Source organism: Podarcis pityusensis, assembly GCF_964106645.2.
Source record: "Podarcis pityusensis genome assembly, chromosome: 13".
Lineage (NCBI taxonomy): Eukaryota > Metazoa > Chordata > Lepidosauria > Squamata > Lacertidae > Podarcis > Podarcis pityusensis.
Window position 1 is genome coordinate 11,464,897 of NC_138038.1, and position 17,808 is coordinate 11,482,704.

At 46.5% G+C, this 17,808-nt stretch overlaps 1 protein-coding gene across 5 annotated transcripts in view; it reads left to right on the forward strand.

The window, feature by feature from the left end:
* Nucleotides 1–17,808, forward strand: part of KCNH6 (potassium voltage-gated channel subfamily H member 6) — a 137,489-nt gene that overhangs the window by 91,821 nt on the left and 27,860 nt on the right. For all 5 annotated transcript variants that reach the window (XM_080976523.1, XM_080976527.1, XM_080976525.1 and 2 more), the window contains 2 exons: nt 12,428–12,853; nt 16,661–17,060. In XM_080976523.1, coding sequence (XP_080832649.1) covers nt 12,428–12,853; nt 16,661–17,060 — 826 coding nt within the window. The remainder of the gene's footprint in view (nt 1–12,427; nt 12,854–16,660; nt 17,061–17,808) is intronic.

The window sequence follows — 17,808 nt, forward strand, 5'->3', positions numbered from 1 at the left end:
TGCAACAGTAACCTCCAGGCTTGACTACTGTAATTCGCTCTACGCGGGGCTGCCCTTGAAGCTGTCCCAGAAACTCCAGCGGGTGCAGAATGCAGCAGCGAGGCTCCTCACGGGGTCTCTGCCATGGCAGCATGTTCACCCAGTGCTTTTCCAGCAGCACTGGCTCCCGGTGGAGTACAGGGTCAGATTTAAGGTGCTGGTTTTGACCTTTAAAGCCCTTCATGGACTTGGGACCCTCGTACCTACGGGACCGCCTCTCCTAGTATGCCCCACGGAGAGCCTCAAGGTCCATAAATAGCAACACCCTAGTGGTCCCGGGCCCTAAGGAAGTTAGATTAGCCTCAACCAGAGTCAGGGCCTTTTCAACACTGGCTCCGGCCTGGTGGAACGCTCTGTCTCATGAGACCAGGACCCTGAGGGATCTGATCTCTTTCCGCAGGGCTTGTAAGACAGAGTTGTTCCACCTGGCCTTTGGCTTAGAATCAGTTTGATTCCCTCCCCCTCTTTCTTTTCCCTTTCTCCTCCTGTGAAGAGGCTGCATCCTAATGTTTTAATGTTGTATTTTAATCTTGTTTTTTAAATTGTATGTTAATCAACTTGTTTTTATTACTGGTTGTTAGCAGCCCTGAGCCCAGTCTTGGCTGGGGAGGGCGGGGTATAAATATAAATATAAATATAAATATAAATATAAATACAAATATAAATATAAATATAAATATAAATATAAATATAAATATAAATATAAATATAAATATAAATATAAATATAAATATAAATAATATAAATATAAATATAAATATAAATATAAATATAAATATAAATATAAATATATTTCTGAAAGCTATGACAGTCTCTGCTGTGTCTCAATCCTCCAAAGGACCACAGGCCCTGGGTGAGTGCCTGGGCCCTTGCTGCCGTCCAGCATAAAGAGGGGAAAGCACCCAACTTTTGTAATGGTATTCATGGTCAGAACAGCCTGGGGTTTTAACAGTTGGAGATGGAGAACTCTGTTGTGTGTTCCTTGTGAACTTCCTGTGTTGTTCCCGAGCAGGTTGCTTTTCTTCGAATCAGACTCCAAGCCTTTCAAGTAAATCCAATCAGGAATAACTTTATTTAGGTCCAAACTGCCTTCCTCCTCTCACTCACCTCTACAGAAAGTTCCTTCTCCAAGGTACTTCCCTGGACCCAGGAACTATGTGCACACGTCTATAGGATACAGACAGTGATGGGCAAACCTGTGGGATATTTCAGAAAGGTTTGCCATATGTGCTTGCTATACACCAATTTCTTGGGGTTTGGCGTTTACCCTCTCCCCCATCTCCTGAGCAATAAGAGGCCACAAATTAAGCCTTAAAAACAAATGGAAAACATGACTTTTTTCATAGTATTATAATTGGTATTGTACTAATGTGGCTTTTATTGGATTGTTATAAATGAAAATTAATTTGTAAAATTATCAAAAAAAAAAAAAAAGGAAAACAAATGTTATTTCACAAATCCACCTTGGACTACTGCATGACTCACTGCCCCAGCTGTTGTTCGCACCTTAAAAAATAATGCAATTGCCATGAAAAATGAATCTACAATTAGCTCTGCTTTTAAAGGTTAACTGGAGTTTTGCAAAGGGTATGTGAAACTCACTTTTGAGCTCTTGAGAATTTGGAGCCTTGAGACAATTGGCATAGCTTATAAACTTGCTCGCTGTTGCAGGAAGGTAGGTGCAATGTCTTAAACTAAGGAGAATGCTTACATTTTAGGAACCTGGTGACAGAGGGCCAATCCAAGCGGTTTCCCTCTCATCCCATTCTTTCTACGCGTGGGCCCAAGTAGTTTTGTCTTTGCCCCACTGCTTTCCCCTGGAAAACACATGGATTATTTCTAAATTGGAACAAATGGCCATCCGCGGAAAAACCGATTGTTGTTTGTTCCAATTCAGCGCTGAACCCCAGGTTTTCCCCGGAGGAATGCGGCAGAGCAAAAACAAGGGTGGATAAGCCCTTAGATGAAAGGTTTGTTTTCACATGGGAGACTTAAGTCCGGTTTCCTGGGATTCTTACGGGAATGACAAATCTATACTGACAGGCATATTGTGGTGTTAAAAGAAGACCTACCCTTTGCTAAGTCCTTCCTGGGCTTATGTGCTGAGCTGAGCTGTTGGAGCAACGGGTGGCCACGCCTCCACCCAAAACTTAAGTACCTTCTTCCAACAGCACAAGTGCACTGTCAGGCTTCTGGGAATCGGATCCCTCCCCCGGTTGCAGTAAATAAGCAGATCAAACGAAAGGAGTGTTCTTACCAGTTAGTTTCTTTAATAATCACAGCGAGAGACAAAGGAATTCATATCTCTCTAGAAATGGCGTTGCTCCCAGTAAAGGTTTACTCCCTCCGTCCCCATTAATCTACGTCACTCCTATGTCGGGTAATCTGAGCTTGTTGCCACTGCGCTCTCTGTTCTATCACTCTCAAAGCTCGTCTAGTCTTAGGCGAAGGGGGTCAGGAATGCTTTCCAAGGACACTGAATCTGCCAGCTGTCTCTCTCCTGGGATTTCCTCTTCCAGCTGCTTGTCACCCAGTATTTCCCAGCTTTTCCCCTCTGGACTATGCCCCTCTGCAAACCACTGTTCTAAATCAATACTGTCCTCCTGCCCTTGGGAAGGTTCAGGACAAGGGAGGGGCAGCTCCCACCATTCCTCCTCAGTCCAGTCCCTGACACGCACACAAGCTGCTACTCCTTCAACACAGAAGTTGTGCTGTTCCTGCCTCTTCAAGTCCCTCTTGGTCCTGGGGGACAATGGGGGTGGGGATGAAGGGGATTCCACTTCCCCCTCCTCCAGGCACCATATCTTCCTCCTAGTGCTCCCTGTTCTCCCTCCCCTCTTTCCAACTGCTTAGACCCCTCCCCATCCTCCAGATCCGGTTCCTGGCTCACAGGAGGCACAAAACCCCATAAATTGCTACCTCTTCCACCAACTCCGCCGAGCCCTGCCAGTCCCTGGCACTTTTGTATCAGAGTCATTCCCTGCCTTGCTGACAAGAAGCACCAGCCCTCCCATTAGGCAGAGGGGGCCCGTTGCCTCAGGCAGCAGGTGCTGGGAAACATGGAGCAGCGGCGAGATTTGGGAGGTTAGCAGTGCGCATGCCTTGCATCTCCTTAGCTAGCCTGTTGCTCCTAGATGCAGTAGAAGGCGCTGCTTCATCACCTCTTCTTAAAATTCAGCTTTTAGTCCCACTGGTTTTTGTACAGGGAATTGGAGCAGCACCGTCTTGTCCACCTTCGGCAGCAAAATGTCTTTGAGCTGGCCCTGCGTGCAAGTAGGCATTGGCTCACAAGGATGCCTCGTTCCAGAACTGTTTGGTCCTCCGAAAGGGAGGAGGAGGAGGAGGAAGGAGTGGTGCTGTGACATCAGATGCATTATGATGCTCCTGGCTGGATGCAGAGCTCCCCTGAGAAAACATCCTGTCTTCTGTTTGGGTTCTTAAATACCCACAGAATTCTATGTTGGAAGGGACCCTGGGGGTCATCTCGTACAACCCTCTGCAATGCAGGAATCTCAATGCAAGTCCCCCATCCAATTCAATTCAAATCAAATCAAATATCTTTATTGCGGTCCATAGACCCACAAAACAGTTTCAAAACAAGAGACAGTTAAAACAACCAAGCAACAGGCGAAAGAGACCGAGGTAGTCATTTTGTTATGTCTAGAGCGGGGGTTGGCAAAGTTTTTGCGGCTTGGGCCGGTTCACGGTCCTGCAGATGCCGCGGTGGGCTGGAATGTGTGAGCATGCATGTGCAAACGCTATTTCCGGCGCTGCTTCTGGCACGGAGGAGGCGTACGCAGCTTCCCATTGGCTGCAGGAGCTTCCTGCAGCCAATGGGAAGCCAGCCAGTGTTGCGGAAGGCGGTCCCCACTCTGCTCCACGCCAGTTTAGCGCGGCGCACGGGAGCCAACTGAGCGGACAGCAGGGGTCCCCGAGTGGACAGTGCGGGTCCATGGGCCGGTTAAACCACCTCCATGTGACCCATGGGCCTTAGGTTGCTAACCTCTGGTCTAGAGAATGATGGTCTTTGTTTCTTGCGACCTCCGAAAGAAACTTTGCCACGGTCAGTGTAATATCATTTGACCTATCCTCCAGAAGGTATTTAATATGGGAGGCTTCAGATTTTCCTGGCAAATTTGCTAATAAGGGTTTGATCAGTTGATCCCTTGCTTTCTCATACTGCCCACAATGCAGTAGGACATGGTTCATGCTGAGTTATCCACAGGGAAAGAGTATAAGAGAAGCAGGGTCAATTTGGATTGATTGCATGAACCCATCCAATTTGAAAACATACCAGACCCTGCTTCTCTTATACTCTTTCCCTGTGGAATAGCTCAGTCGGTAGAGCTTGAGACTGTAATCTGAGGATCGTGGGTCCAAAGGATTCCTGCATTGCAGACGGTTGGGCTAGGTGACCCTCATGGTCCCTTCCAATTCTACAGTTCTATTATTCAGCTATCAGGAGGTCTGCTGCTGAAGCCTGCTTCTTTCACACACTTTGTTATCATGACCATAGGCTGTCAGCAGAGTGTCCTGTAAAACCCATGATCTTCCAGACTGAGATCACACTTTGCAGGGACCAGGCTGGACATCCTTGGCCAACTTCATTTTGAAAGGTTGGAATGCCGCACTTTGGGATTAAGCTAACATTGCCTGTTGCTTCCTAGCAGCACGTTCTGTTCTGAGCTGCGCATTAACTCCCCGCTCATGCCATTTGCCATTGATTCATATTACACTTAGCACATTATTTGAGGACGGTTCAGTAGAAAGCTTATAAATTATTGTTGCTTGCTGCCTCAGACTTTGAACGGTGCGAGAGTCCCGGGCTCCAGGCACTTACCCAGGGTTCATGTTTCCTTTTGGAAATGAGGCACAGCAGAGACTGTGGTGTCTTTATGATATATGGTTTATTTACACACACCGGCTCCCTCGGCCAGTAAAGCGAGATGAGCGCCGCAACCCCAGAGTCGGCCACAACGGGAACTCATGGTCAGGGGCCCCTTTACCTTTACCTTCGCACACACACACAACCTGAGCCTATGATGGAGGGGTTTGCAGCATCAACCCCCTAAAATGGTTTTGTTTCTCCCATAGCCACAGCCTTGGATTCAAGCAGAAGTCAGGCATGGCTTGATCTCTGCCTTTCCAGCTTGCTGCTTTTTCCCTCCAGTTTCTAGCGTTCATAACTGCAAACTCTTCTCTAAACCCCAGCTTTTGCCCTGCCCACTAACTAAGTGAGCACAGAGCCCTCTTTCCTTTTGTTCTCTGAATGGCCCATCACCCAGGCAATCGCCTCAACAGGAAGCTAGCCTGGCTTATATATTAACATTTGCTGAATCCAGGGGTTCGGGAAGCTAGCCTGGCTTGGTTAGCTTCAAACACTTACTGGATCCAGGGATCTGAGGGGTTCGGCACCCACAAACTTATAACACTATATAGAGCATTGATGCAGGCATTATAGGCCTACGGTAAAGTAAGAACCTGCATAATTACTTACATGGGTACATACACCATAAAAGCACATTTAAGTTTTTTAAGTGAGTAACACCTTTTTTACTTGATTGGAGTGTTCTGTCTTGACACCCCCACTTGTCAGAGCAGAGATGGACTTGCAAGGCAAGTTACCCGATAGGTAGTGGCAGCTGTATAGTATGTGGAGGCAGTGGCGTAGCTTGGAGAGGAGCAAAAGGGTGGTTGCCCTGGATGCAAAATTGTTAGATGTGCAGAATTTCAACATCCAGTGCTGCCTTAATATAGCTCCTCCATGTGAACCAGGAATTAACCTATCCAAACAATGGAACAACTCTTATTTTCATCTCTGTGGCTGTGATCTCCTGGGTGACGCAGACGCCGTTAGGCATACTCCAGCTGTTTTCCTCCCTCCCTCCCTCCCTCCCTCCCACCCCACTTCACATGGTCCCGGGCATTGGCAACCCATGCTATGTCACTGTGTGGATGTGTGTACAAAGTCCTCTGCCTACCTCAGCCAAGGGATTCCTCACCAGAAGAGGGCCAGGAGGAGCATGTCTTACATCAAGCCTGGGTCAGGCTACACATTGGGACAAGGGTCCTGTAGCAAGACTGCAACAAGGAGGGGCTGTTCACACCCAAGGTTAGTTCTGCCTCTGACTTTGAAGCTGAATGGGTGCCCAGCCCGAGGGACAGGTCATGTGTTAGATGGGAACCAGGCCCATCTGGAGATGTACCCAATTACAGGCAAGGACCCATCCAGTTTAATGGTTTCCTCAGGAGTAAGGCCCTTCTCTCAAGGAGGCATCTGGAGGGAAGGGAGCTGATAGTAGTCAGCTGAAGGTGGGGGTGTGGCTGCAGCAGCTCCAGTTCAGAAATCCCAGGGCTGGACAAGCTGCGGAAGTGATAGCTGTGTATTAGCTCTCTCTGTGCCTGGCCTGACTTTGGACTGCTCGGTGGTGGAGGTTGAGTGTGCTGGGGCTGTGTGTCCCCATCATGAGTTCACTGGCTCCCACCATGTGGCACCTGCGTATGAGTGCCCTCAATGGTGCAACCCCAGAATGACTGACAGAGCAGCAGATGTGACAAGAGCCAACTGTGTGGGAGTCATCCTCCACCCAAGCAAGCACTTTGAACTTCCTGGATAAGAAAATGGAAGGTTTTCACAAAGTTGGTTTGCTCCTTGACCTCACTCTTGTGTGTCTTCAAGCATCCATCAGTTTATTTCACTTGAAAGGGATGCAGGAGAAATATGGGGAAGTGAGGAGAAAGGGAGAGCCAATGGCTGCGCTGCAAAAGGAGCATTATCCTTTCAGTTACGTTATTGATTTTTCAACATTTATAAACTGCCTTCTGTACTGATTCCAAGGCAGCTTGCCGCCTTAAAAGACCATCAATAAACACAACGCAGAACCAATAAAAACAAATTACAAGAAGGGCAGATTAAAATGCAGCCATGAAGTCAGTAAGCAGAACAGTTCTCAAGGCCAGGTATCAATAACTCTCAGTGGCCTAGGTGAATAAATATGCTTTCAAGAGTTGGCAAACAAAGTTCGTGCCCTCTTTATTCCCAGGCTTGGCAAACCCTCAGATTGCACCAAATACCTGGAGAGGTTCTGTGTTCTGCAACTTTTGAACGTGCTTTTTTGACAGAAAATGTCCTTGCTAGTATAAATACAGTGAGTGCGAAACTATTAGATGTGAAGTTAAATGCATTTTTGTACAGTGGTGCCCCGCAAGACGAATGCCTCGCAAGACGAAAAACGCGCAAGATGAAAGAGTTTTCCGTTTTTTGAGTCGTTCCGCAAGACGAATTTCCCTATGGGCTTGCTTCGCAAGACGAAACATCTTGCGAGTTCTTGCGAGTTTGTTTCCTTTTTCTTAAAGCCGCTAAGCCGTTAATAGCCGCTAAGCCGTTAATAGCCGCTAAGCCGTTAATAGCCGCTAAGCCGCTAATAGCCGTGCTTCGCAAGACGAAAAAACCGCAAGACGAAGAGACTCGCGGAACGGATTAATTTCGTCTTGCGAGGCACCACTGTATTTGAGAAGTCTAGATTTTTGCAGTGCAAGAGAAGATGATCAGGATCAGGACCACAGTGCATGGTGAGAGGATTGAATACTTTTTCTTCCTGTCGTGGTCCCCATGAAAATCTACCCCACCCCACCTCAGTGACTTACTAGTCCTGGAAAGGAATTTTCCATTGGCACTTGTGGGAAAACCCATTGCCTCCCCTAGCCCCCATCTGGGCATCGGACAGAAGCCACTTCTCCTGGATCCTTTCAACAGGATACCCTTAACCATGGAGGGGCAGGCAGAGGCTACAACCTCCCCTCCAACCAAGACTAGGCTTACCCAGTGCCTATCCGCCTTACAAAGTTGTGGCAATTGCTTTGAGGTAGGTGAAAACCCAAATGGCAGTGCCAATTTTCCAGATGGGAAAAAAACCTGCCCGGCCCCTAAAGCAAACGTTAAATAAGTTGGAGTTCTCGTTATTAAATATACCAAGAAAAAAGCACACCATTGAATACATCAAAACAGGGCCCTGTCCTGATTTCTAATCCATAATTGATTTCTGACTTCTGCTCAATGAGTGAAACTAAGACCTCCATGTCGAATCTGACTATGGACTAACATGAACTTATCTCTACTCATAAACTCTTATCTCTAATTCTGTAATGAATTATTGTGTTATACATATCTTTATGAGTTTGAGTTTGTGATCTCTATTTGAGTTTGTAATCCTTGTCAGAATACATACTTTTGAATGGATTAGTTTTTGTTACTATTGACTGTTGATTTGCGAGTAGGGACCACTCCCACTATTGAAACTTGAGTTCTTGGTGTGCTTTTTTCTTGGTGTGCTTTTTTCTCTTTTGGTGTGCTGAGTGCTTGGTGTGCTTTTTTCTCAGCCCCTAAAACAGGAGACTGACTTTGTCCCTAGCAAGGTCGTACCATCCGCAAAAAAAAACCCCTAATTTGCGGGAGGGTGGGTGGAAGAACTGGCACTGCAAGAGAGAGGGTGAAAGGCCCCACAGGCCGGGGATTTATCCCATTATTGGTCAGTTGTTCCTGTGCCCAGGCCAGCGCCCCCAAATTCATGCCGCCATTGACTGATTTGGCAGCAGGAGGGTGATCTGGTCTGCAATAGACCAGTTCACAATGAAGGCCCCAGGCCCACCTGCAAAGCCACCTACCTAAGGAGGGGCAAACGGACTTGCAATCAATCAAACGCCTGTCAGGGAGATGTGGTAAAATGGAAGCCATTTTGAGGCATGCCTGAGTCAATCACCTGACTGTTGGTCCAGGCTACAGACCTACAAAGCCTCAGGCGTGTTTTCATGTTTCCCCCCAACTTCGTCTAATGAGAGACCATGGCTACCTTTTGTGTGCTGCGTCTTTGTTGTTCCACATTGCTAAGCTTTGGTTCTGCGCATGTGGTTGGACGGTACAGAAGAGTTCATATTGGTGGCTAGGACACAAATAACCCATGGTGTGTTTCTCTTCTGCCTGCTATCTTGACCGTAGGCTCTTGAGGCTGTATATGAATCATAGAATCATAGAGTTGGAAGAGACCACAAGGGCCATCGAGTCCAACCCCCTGCCAAGCAGGAAACGCCATCAGAGCACTCCTGACATATGGTTGTCAAGCCTCTGCTTAAAGACCTCCAAAGAAGGAGACTCCACCACACTCCTTGGCAGCAAATTCCACTGTCGAACAGCTCTTACTGTCAGGAAGTTCTTCCTAATGTTTAGGTGGAATCTTCTTTCTTGTAGTTTGGATCCATTGCTCCATGTCCGCTTCTCTGGAGCAGCAGAAAACAACCTTTCTCCCTCCTCTATGTGACATCCTTTTATATATTTGAACATGGCTATCATATCACCCCTTAACCTCCTCTTCTCCAGGCTAAACATGCCCAGCTCTCTTAACCGTTCCTCATAAGGCATCGTTTCCAGGCCTTTGACCATTTTGGTTGCCCTCCTCTGGACACGTTCCAGTTTGTCAATGTCCTTCTTGAACTGTGGTGCCCAGAACTGGACACAGTACTCCAGGTGAGGTCTGACCAGAGCAGAATACAGTGGCACTATTACTTCCCTTGATCTAGATGCTATACTCCTATTGATGCAGCCCAGAATTGCATTGGCTTTTTTAGCTGCCGCGTCACACTGTTGGCTCATGTCAAGTTTGTGGTCAACCAAGACTCCTAGATCCTTTTCACATGTACTGCTCTCAAGCCAGGTGTCCCCCATCTTGTATTTGTGCCTCTCATTTTTTTTGCCCAAGTGCAATACTTTACATTTCTCCCTGTTAAAATTCATCTTGTTTGTTTTGGCCCAGTTCTCAAATCTGTCAAGGGTAATCATGGTCAGGGTACTTGTTATGGGAGAGAGATCTGGGTTCTATTTCTGATTACCATTCTCTTTTTCCATCTAGGGGAGGTTTTGCTTTCCAGAGAGGACTTTTTAAAAAATGTATTTTATTGGTTTTCCCACAGTAAACACAAACAAAACAAAACAAAAACATGTCAGTCTGTCAGTTACATCCAGAGAGAACATCCCCATCTTCTGGGAGTAATTTTTTAAACCAGATTGGGTTGGATTTCCCTAGTGAGCTACCAATGTGATCATTGGAGCCAACTCCTAGGGGCCAAGGTCCCTTCGGCACCATAAAATATTTGAGGGGGCCACCCCCCAAAAGTTGATGGGAATTGCCATTCAAATGTTGTGTGTGTGCCTCGTCTTGTGATTGATTATGTGGGGCAGGGTTTACCTGGGCCCCACCAGTGTTTTATTCAAGTTTTATTCAGCAGACTTTTTCAGCAGGGGGCCAGTCCACTGTCCCTCAGACCTTGTGGGGGGGGGCGGACTATATTTTTGGGGGGGAAATGAATGAATTCCTATGCCCCACAAATAACCCAGAGATGCATTTTAAATAAAAGGGCACCTTCTACTCATGTAAAAAAACACTGATTCCTGGACTGTCTGTGGGCTGGATTTAGAAGGCGATTGGGCTGGATCCGGCCCCCGGGCCTTAGTTTGCCAACCCATGACTATCCTTTCCCGCTTTGTTCACCAGGACTCCCATCTCTTTTCCTTGCAAATGGTTTATTCCCTTCACACAGATACTTGGGTGTGTGCTTCTGCAGGGAGTGGGAAAAAGGAAGAGGCTAACTAAATCCCACTTCCTGAAACAAGATAGAACCAAAATGCACCTGTCTTTCAATATTTACCCTTTTCCAAATTTCGGTACCCAGTTCTCCAACTGCATACAAAAAACCTGCGTATTTTGTTCATAAAATATGAACATACAAAAGTGCGTGTTGTTAGGGGAAATGGTTTGCAGACGTGCAGACGTGGCAAATTTGTGTACAAAACTGTGTATATTAGGAGAAACTCACATGCTGGTGGATTTTCATGAGGAGTTCTTGTTGTTTTTAATTGCAAACTGATGTAGAAATGTAGTAAACTGAACCGGAGATTGGAAAAAAGAGAAACTAACAGAGCCATCCATCCAGAGGGTGCAAACTGGCCTCCATACTTCCATTCAGGTGAATTTCCTGAGCAGTGATATTTGGGATCATAGCCAGCAAAGGTCCTGAGGACTTGGTATATGGCAGAAAGTTGCTGGGGAAGCTGCAGGGATGACTGCTGGTGTCGCTGTGTTAGTTTTTGTGACTAATGACGTCTTTGTGCCTTTGAGTTTGCTACTGGAAGAAAGTAGGTCAGATCACAACCGCCATGTGGTTATGGAAGCAGCTGTGGTACTGGGACCAAAAGATGGATCTACTAATCTGGCTTGGGGTGGATGGCTGCAGGAACATACCCAGGGGTTGGCTAGATTGACCCCCACCAAAGGCGCAGGCCAAGGGGACAAAAATACATTTCTGGGTGGCTGTTCTTCTAATAGGTAAAAAGAAAAAGGTAAAGGACCCCTGGATGGTTAAGTCCCGTCAAAGGCGACTATGGGGTTGCTTTCAGGCTTTCAGGCTGAGGGAGACGGCGTTTGTCCACAGAAAGCTTTCTAGGTCATGTGGCCAGCATGACTAAACCACTTCTAGTGCAACAGGACACCGTGACAAAAACCAGAGCGCATTCCTGCTGCAGCGGTACCTATTTATTTACTCTCACTGGCATTCTTTTGTACTGCTAGGTTGGCAGGAGCTGGGACAGAGCAAGGGAGCTCACCCCACCGTGGGGATTCTGCTGGGTGCCCTTGGGCCAGTCACACTTCTTTGAGGTCTCTCAGCCCCACTCACCCCACAGAGTGTTTGTTGTGGGGGAGGAAGGGAAAGGAGAATGTTAGCTGCTTTGAGACTCCTTCGGGTAGTGATAAAGCGGGATATCAAATCCAAACTCTTCTTCTCTTCTTCTAAATGTTAGAATGGAAAATAAGATTTTTTTTATTTTAAAAAAATGGTGAAGAAGCAGTCCATTCTTATGGCCCTCACAGACATTCTTATGGCCCTTTTCTACACACAGACACATACTTCGTTGCTGTTTCCCAGTATTTGCTCTTGATCTACAAGTGTATGTCAGATTCCAAAGACTGGAACACACTCACACACCCAGTGCAGGACACAGAAACTGTTGTTGTTGTTTAGTCGTGTCTGACTCTTCGTGACCCCATGGACCAGAGCACGCCAGGAATGAAACTGTACTACGGTGCAAATGTGCCTGTTTTATATGGATCCTCACAGCTGCCATCTATAGTTCACATCACTCACTGATGAGCATTCAACCGTGGAACAGTCTCCCTCAGGAGGTTGTGGACTCTCCTTCCTTGGAGGTTCTTAAGCAGAAGTTGGATGGCCCCCTGTCCTAGATGCCTTAGCTGAGATTCCTGCATTGCAGGAGGTTGGAATCTATGACCCTCCCAATCCTACAATTCTATGATTCTGTGATTTCTGTTTTTCCTGGCAGGTCCTGTCCCTGGGAGCCGATGTCCTCCCTGAGTACAAGCTGCAGGCACCCCGCATCCACCGATGGACCATCCTTCACTACAGCCCCTTCAAGGCCGTGTGGGACTGGCTGATCCTCCTGCTGGTCATCTACACGGCTGTTTTCACACCCTACTCTGCCGCCTTCCTGCTGAACGAAGAGCAGGAGGAGAATCGCTCGGACTGCGGCTACTCATGCGACCCACTCTACATCATTGACCTCATTGTAGACATCATGTTTATCGTTGACATCATCATCAACTTCCGCACCACTTATGTCAATATCAACGATGAGGTAGTAAGCCACCCAGCAAAGATCGCCATCCACTACTTCAAAGGCTGGTTTCTCATCGACATGGTGGCTGCCATCCCCTTCGACTTGCTCATCTTCCGCTCTGGATCAGATGAGGTAAGGCGGAAAGCGGTTTTATTCGTCCACGCTATTGTGCCTTCACATTTTGGAGAAAAGTTGGGTGCACACACTGAAACTGTGAAGGAGTGTTGTTCTGAGAGAGATGTCCCTATACTTAGGGGGTGGGGACAGGGGTGGGACAGAGCTGGCTGTACACATATCCCCCGTGGATCTTTAGGGGGATCACAGAAATCTTGTGTGGAAAGGAGCTTTGTCAAGAGTTCTCTAGGCTTCAGCGTGAAGGGCACCTAACACACTTACAGTGGTACCTCAGCTTACATACGCTTCAGGTTACATACGCTTCAGGTTACACACTCCGCTAACCCAGAAATAGTGCTTCAGGTTAAGAACTTTGCTTCAGGATGAGAACAGAAATCGTGCTCCGGTGGCGCAGCGGCAGCGGGAGGCCCCATTAGCTAAAGTGGTACCTCAGGTTAAGAACAGTTTCAGGTTAAGAATGGACCTCCGGAACGAATTAAGTACTTAACCGAGGTACCACTGTTCTTTACTTTTTAAAATAAATTTTATTAGATTTTGTAAAAAATATTATTTACAAAGATTATTATCAAATATCTTTTTTGTCCAGACTAAAACAATAATGTAGATAAAACATAGATCCAGAGGAAAAGAAAGAAAGAAGGGGGGGGGGAGAAAGAGAGAGAGATAGAAATAGAGATAGAGATAGAAAAAGGATTTAAAGAGAGAAAGAAAGAAACTAAAGATTCTTTGTCTATCAGCTGTATATAAACATTATTCAACACATCCACTCCAATATAACACCCAGCAAGACTACTTTCTATAAACCAACATTATCTTCAGCCTTCAAACCCAAATACCATTATTTCTTTTTCTTTTTCACGCAAAAAGTCTATGAGAGGTTTCCAATCTTTAGTAAATGTTGACAATGACTTTTCTTTGATTAAACATGCCATTCTTGCCATCTCAGCTAAGCCTAATAATTTCAGTAACCATTCCTCCATGGTTGGTAACAATGAGTCTTTCTATCTTTGTGCATATAAAACTCTCACCACCGTAATCACATATTGTAAAGGTAAAGGTAAAGGGACCCCTGACCGTTAGGTCCAGTCGTGGCCGACTCTGGGGTTGTGGCGCTCATCTCGCTTTATTGGCCGAGGGAGCTGGCCTACAGCTTCCGGGTCATGTGGCCAGCATGACTAAGTCGCTTCTGGCGAACCAGAGCAGCCATTTACCTTCCTGCCGGAGTGGTACCTATTTATCTACTTGCACTTTGACGTGCTTTCAAACTTCTAGGTTGGCAGGAGCAGGGACTGAGCAATGGGAACTCACCCCGTCACAGGGATTCGAACTGCTGACCTTCTGATCGGCAAGCCTAGGCTCTGTGGTTTAGACCACAGCGCCACCCGTGTCCTTAAATACATACTATACAGCAATCCAAATTCCCAGATCCATTGGCTGGAGGCGAATAGGATGTGGCAGGAGTGCCTCTCTTCCAATGGAGAAGAGCTTCACAAGTGAGGAGACACATGGAGGTTCCTGATATCCTCATACAAATAACATAGTGCAGCCTCCACATATTGTGTCTTTATCAGCAAGAGCTGGCATTAGACGCTGGAACAAGGCACTCTGGGGATGGGGCAGAGACAGGACCAAACTGCCTTCATTCATCTGAGAGGCCACAGGTTGGTCTCATCACCAGCAATTCCAACTTGGAGATGGTAGAGTTAACCCCTCATCCCCCAGTGGTTTCAAGGGGGAAATTTTACAAAGCAGAGATCCATTGGGACAAAAAAATGACAGGTCCCCATTTCCTGCCCTGGCCAGCATGGGAAAATAGGGCTTTGGAAGTGATGGTCAATGCACAACTTCACTCGCCGCTGCCACCATGCTGAGGAATGCCCTGCTGCCAACTAGCTATATTTATATAAGGCCATCCAATGACATTTTTTTCTCTAAGGGGCTCAAAAACATAAAATGACATGATAAAATTAAAACGCAGGTCCAATAGCTGAATATCAACACCATAACTTGCAGCCTAAATGTTTGCAATAGAGAGGAGAGCAAAACCAGATGAGAAAATAATTACAAAATGGCAAAAACAGGTACAGTGGTACCTCAGGTTACATAAGCTTCAGGTTACATACGCTTCAGGTTACAGACTCCGCTAACCCAAAAATAGTACCTTGGGTTAAGAACTTTGCTTCAGGATGAGAACAGAAATCGTGCTCCGGTGGTGCGGCGGCAGCAGGAGGCCCCATTGGCTAAAGTGGTGCTTCAGGTTAAGAACAGTTTCAGGTTAAGAATGGACGAATTAAGTACTTATCCCGAGGTACCACTGTATGTCGGTTTTTAAAGGCCTGAGATAATGACAGAAGTTTTCCTCTGGTGCCAGAATGGCCAGAGAGGCATTCCACAAGTGGGGAGGTGGGGGGACCTTCTTTCTCTATTGAAAAAGAAGGCGCTTATCCTGTTAGCCACCTACTTCACTTCACTTTGGTGGGGGGAATCCGACACAGACCCTCTGAAAAGAGTTTGGGAGCAAGGTTTGGGCAGCCCTATATGCAGGAGAATGCAAATTTCTAGGTATCCTGTTCCTAAAGTTACATGCCAGTTATATCAGTAGAACAAAGCGGCTTCCAATCATCCACACTGCTCTGCTTACCTGGAGGACGAGGGGAAGGGGCTAAAATGCGGGGAGGTCAGCATGGTGTGGGCACAGCAGCAGGAGTACTGGATTGGCTCCACCCCTGCTTCGCCCTTCCCCATCTCCCTCCAGCTAAACACGGCAGTGTGTCCGGCAAGAGGTCAGGAGTGCAGTCCTATGGTCTATGGATAGGGCTAGCAAAGCCTTTGGGGACCTCTGGAACCTGTAAATGGTTTCAGGCAGAAAGACCAGAATTCCGTGAAAATCTGGCACCGTTTTTTAAAAATGTAAGTTTATCCATGGTTGGTGTGTGTGGTTTTTCCCCTGTTGGAAAGAGCCCTAAAACTCCCAAAAGTGTAGATTTGGGGTTCAAGAAGTGGTTGCAGGAGTATCATAATAAAGTCTCCACACAGGTGCTTTAAGAAATGGAGGGAAAATAGATGAAGTGGGGCTTATAATACACTTCACTTTAGGAGAAAGAAAACACCACAGTGACTGTAGAGTAATGGTTTCTGGGGGGGTTTCAAATTTTTAAAATTAATTTTCCACATTTATAACAAGTATAACATATGAAAAACATAAAACAAAACATCTTACAATACTAAAAGAAAAAGAAAAAAGAATATAAACAGTGGATTCCAAAATCCAAGTTAACTTTCATTGTAGTCTGACTTCGCGATTCCCCCTAACTGAATTTCATTGTACCTCCTTTGTAACAGTTCCCTAAAATCCTCTTTCTAATACAATTAACTCCTTTAACTAACTACCTTCATCTCTTTTCTTTTTTAACTTAAATCCATATTACGATACAACGTTCTTGTTTCAGTCCTAGGCCTATTTGATACTTTCAAGTATCTTCTAATTATCTTATATTTTTAACTAAATAGTCTTTAAATTTCTTCCAATCTTCTTGGTACTCCTCTTCTTTCTGATTGCGGATTCTTCCAGTCAGGTCAGCCAGCTCCAAAAACTCCAACATCTTCATCTGCCATTCTTCTAAAGTAATGGTTTCTGTTTTGGTGTAGTCATGGTGCTTCTTGCATTACAGTTTTCAGATTCAACACCTTCCTGTTACTCTCACACTTTTTTAAAAATTGCAAATAGTATTCAAATGTCTTGTTACTCTTTCTTTCTTTCTTTCTTTCTTTCTTTCTTTCTTTCTTTCTTCATCCCCTCTCCAGACAACCACCTTGATAGGGTTGCTGAAGACAGCGCGACTCTTGCGCCTGGTGAGAGTTGCCCGCAAGCTGGACCGCTATTCGGAGTATGGGGCTGCTGTGCTCTTCCTGCTCATGTGCACTTTTGCCCTCATCGCCCACTGGCTGGCCTGCATCTGGTACGCCATTGGCAACGTGGAGCGGCCCTACATGGAGCATAAGATTGGGTGGCTGGACAACCTTGGCGACCAGATCGGAAAGCGCTACAACGACAGCGACCTCTCTTCTGGCCCCTCCATCAAGGACAAATACGTGACAGCCCTATACTTCACCTTCAGTAGCCTCACCAGCGTGGGCTTTGGCAATGTCTCCCCAAACACCAACTCTGAGAAGATCTTCTCCATCTGTGTCATGCTGATTGGGTGTAAGTGCTTCTGAGACCTCCCCTTGACCCAGGGGTGATGGAGTATTTTCTTGCCTGGGTCACATTCCTTTCTGAATATAAATTTTACCTGCTCCCAGTAGACTTTCCATCTGGGAAATCAAGAGTCACTGTAAGAAGTTAACGACTTATCCCAGCCAGGCAAAAAAGATTTCTGAATTGGCATATGCATATATCTACACATGGTGGCGCTGTGGGTTAAACCACAGAGCGTAGGGCTTGCTGATCAGAAGGTCGGCAAATCCCAGCGACGGGGTGAGCCCCCGTTGCTCGGTCCCAGCTCCTGCCAACCTAGCAGTTCGAAAGCACGTCAAAGTGCAAGTAGATAAATAGGTACCGCTCCGGCAGGAAGGTAAACAGCGTTTCCGTGCACTGCTCTGATTCGCCAGAAGCGGCTTAGTCATGCTGGCCACATGACCCGGAAGCTGTACGCCGGCTCCCTCGGCCAGTAAAGCGAGATGAACGCTGAAACCCCAGAGTCGGTCACGACTGGACCTAATGGTCAGGGGTCCCTTTATATCTACACATAGCAATTGTTATGCAAATATTTGCCCTTTCCCCCCTCCCCTTTCCCTTTTGGTGATGAAGAAGGGACCAAGAACTCTCTCCAAACATCTGTGATGAAGCTTTGGTGCAGAAGTAGCCAGTACTCTCCAGATGTTATAGGGCTGCAGGGTCCATCATCCCTGACCATTGGTTATGCTGGATGGGGCTTCGACAACATCTGGAA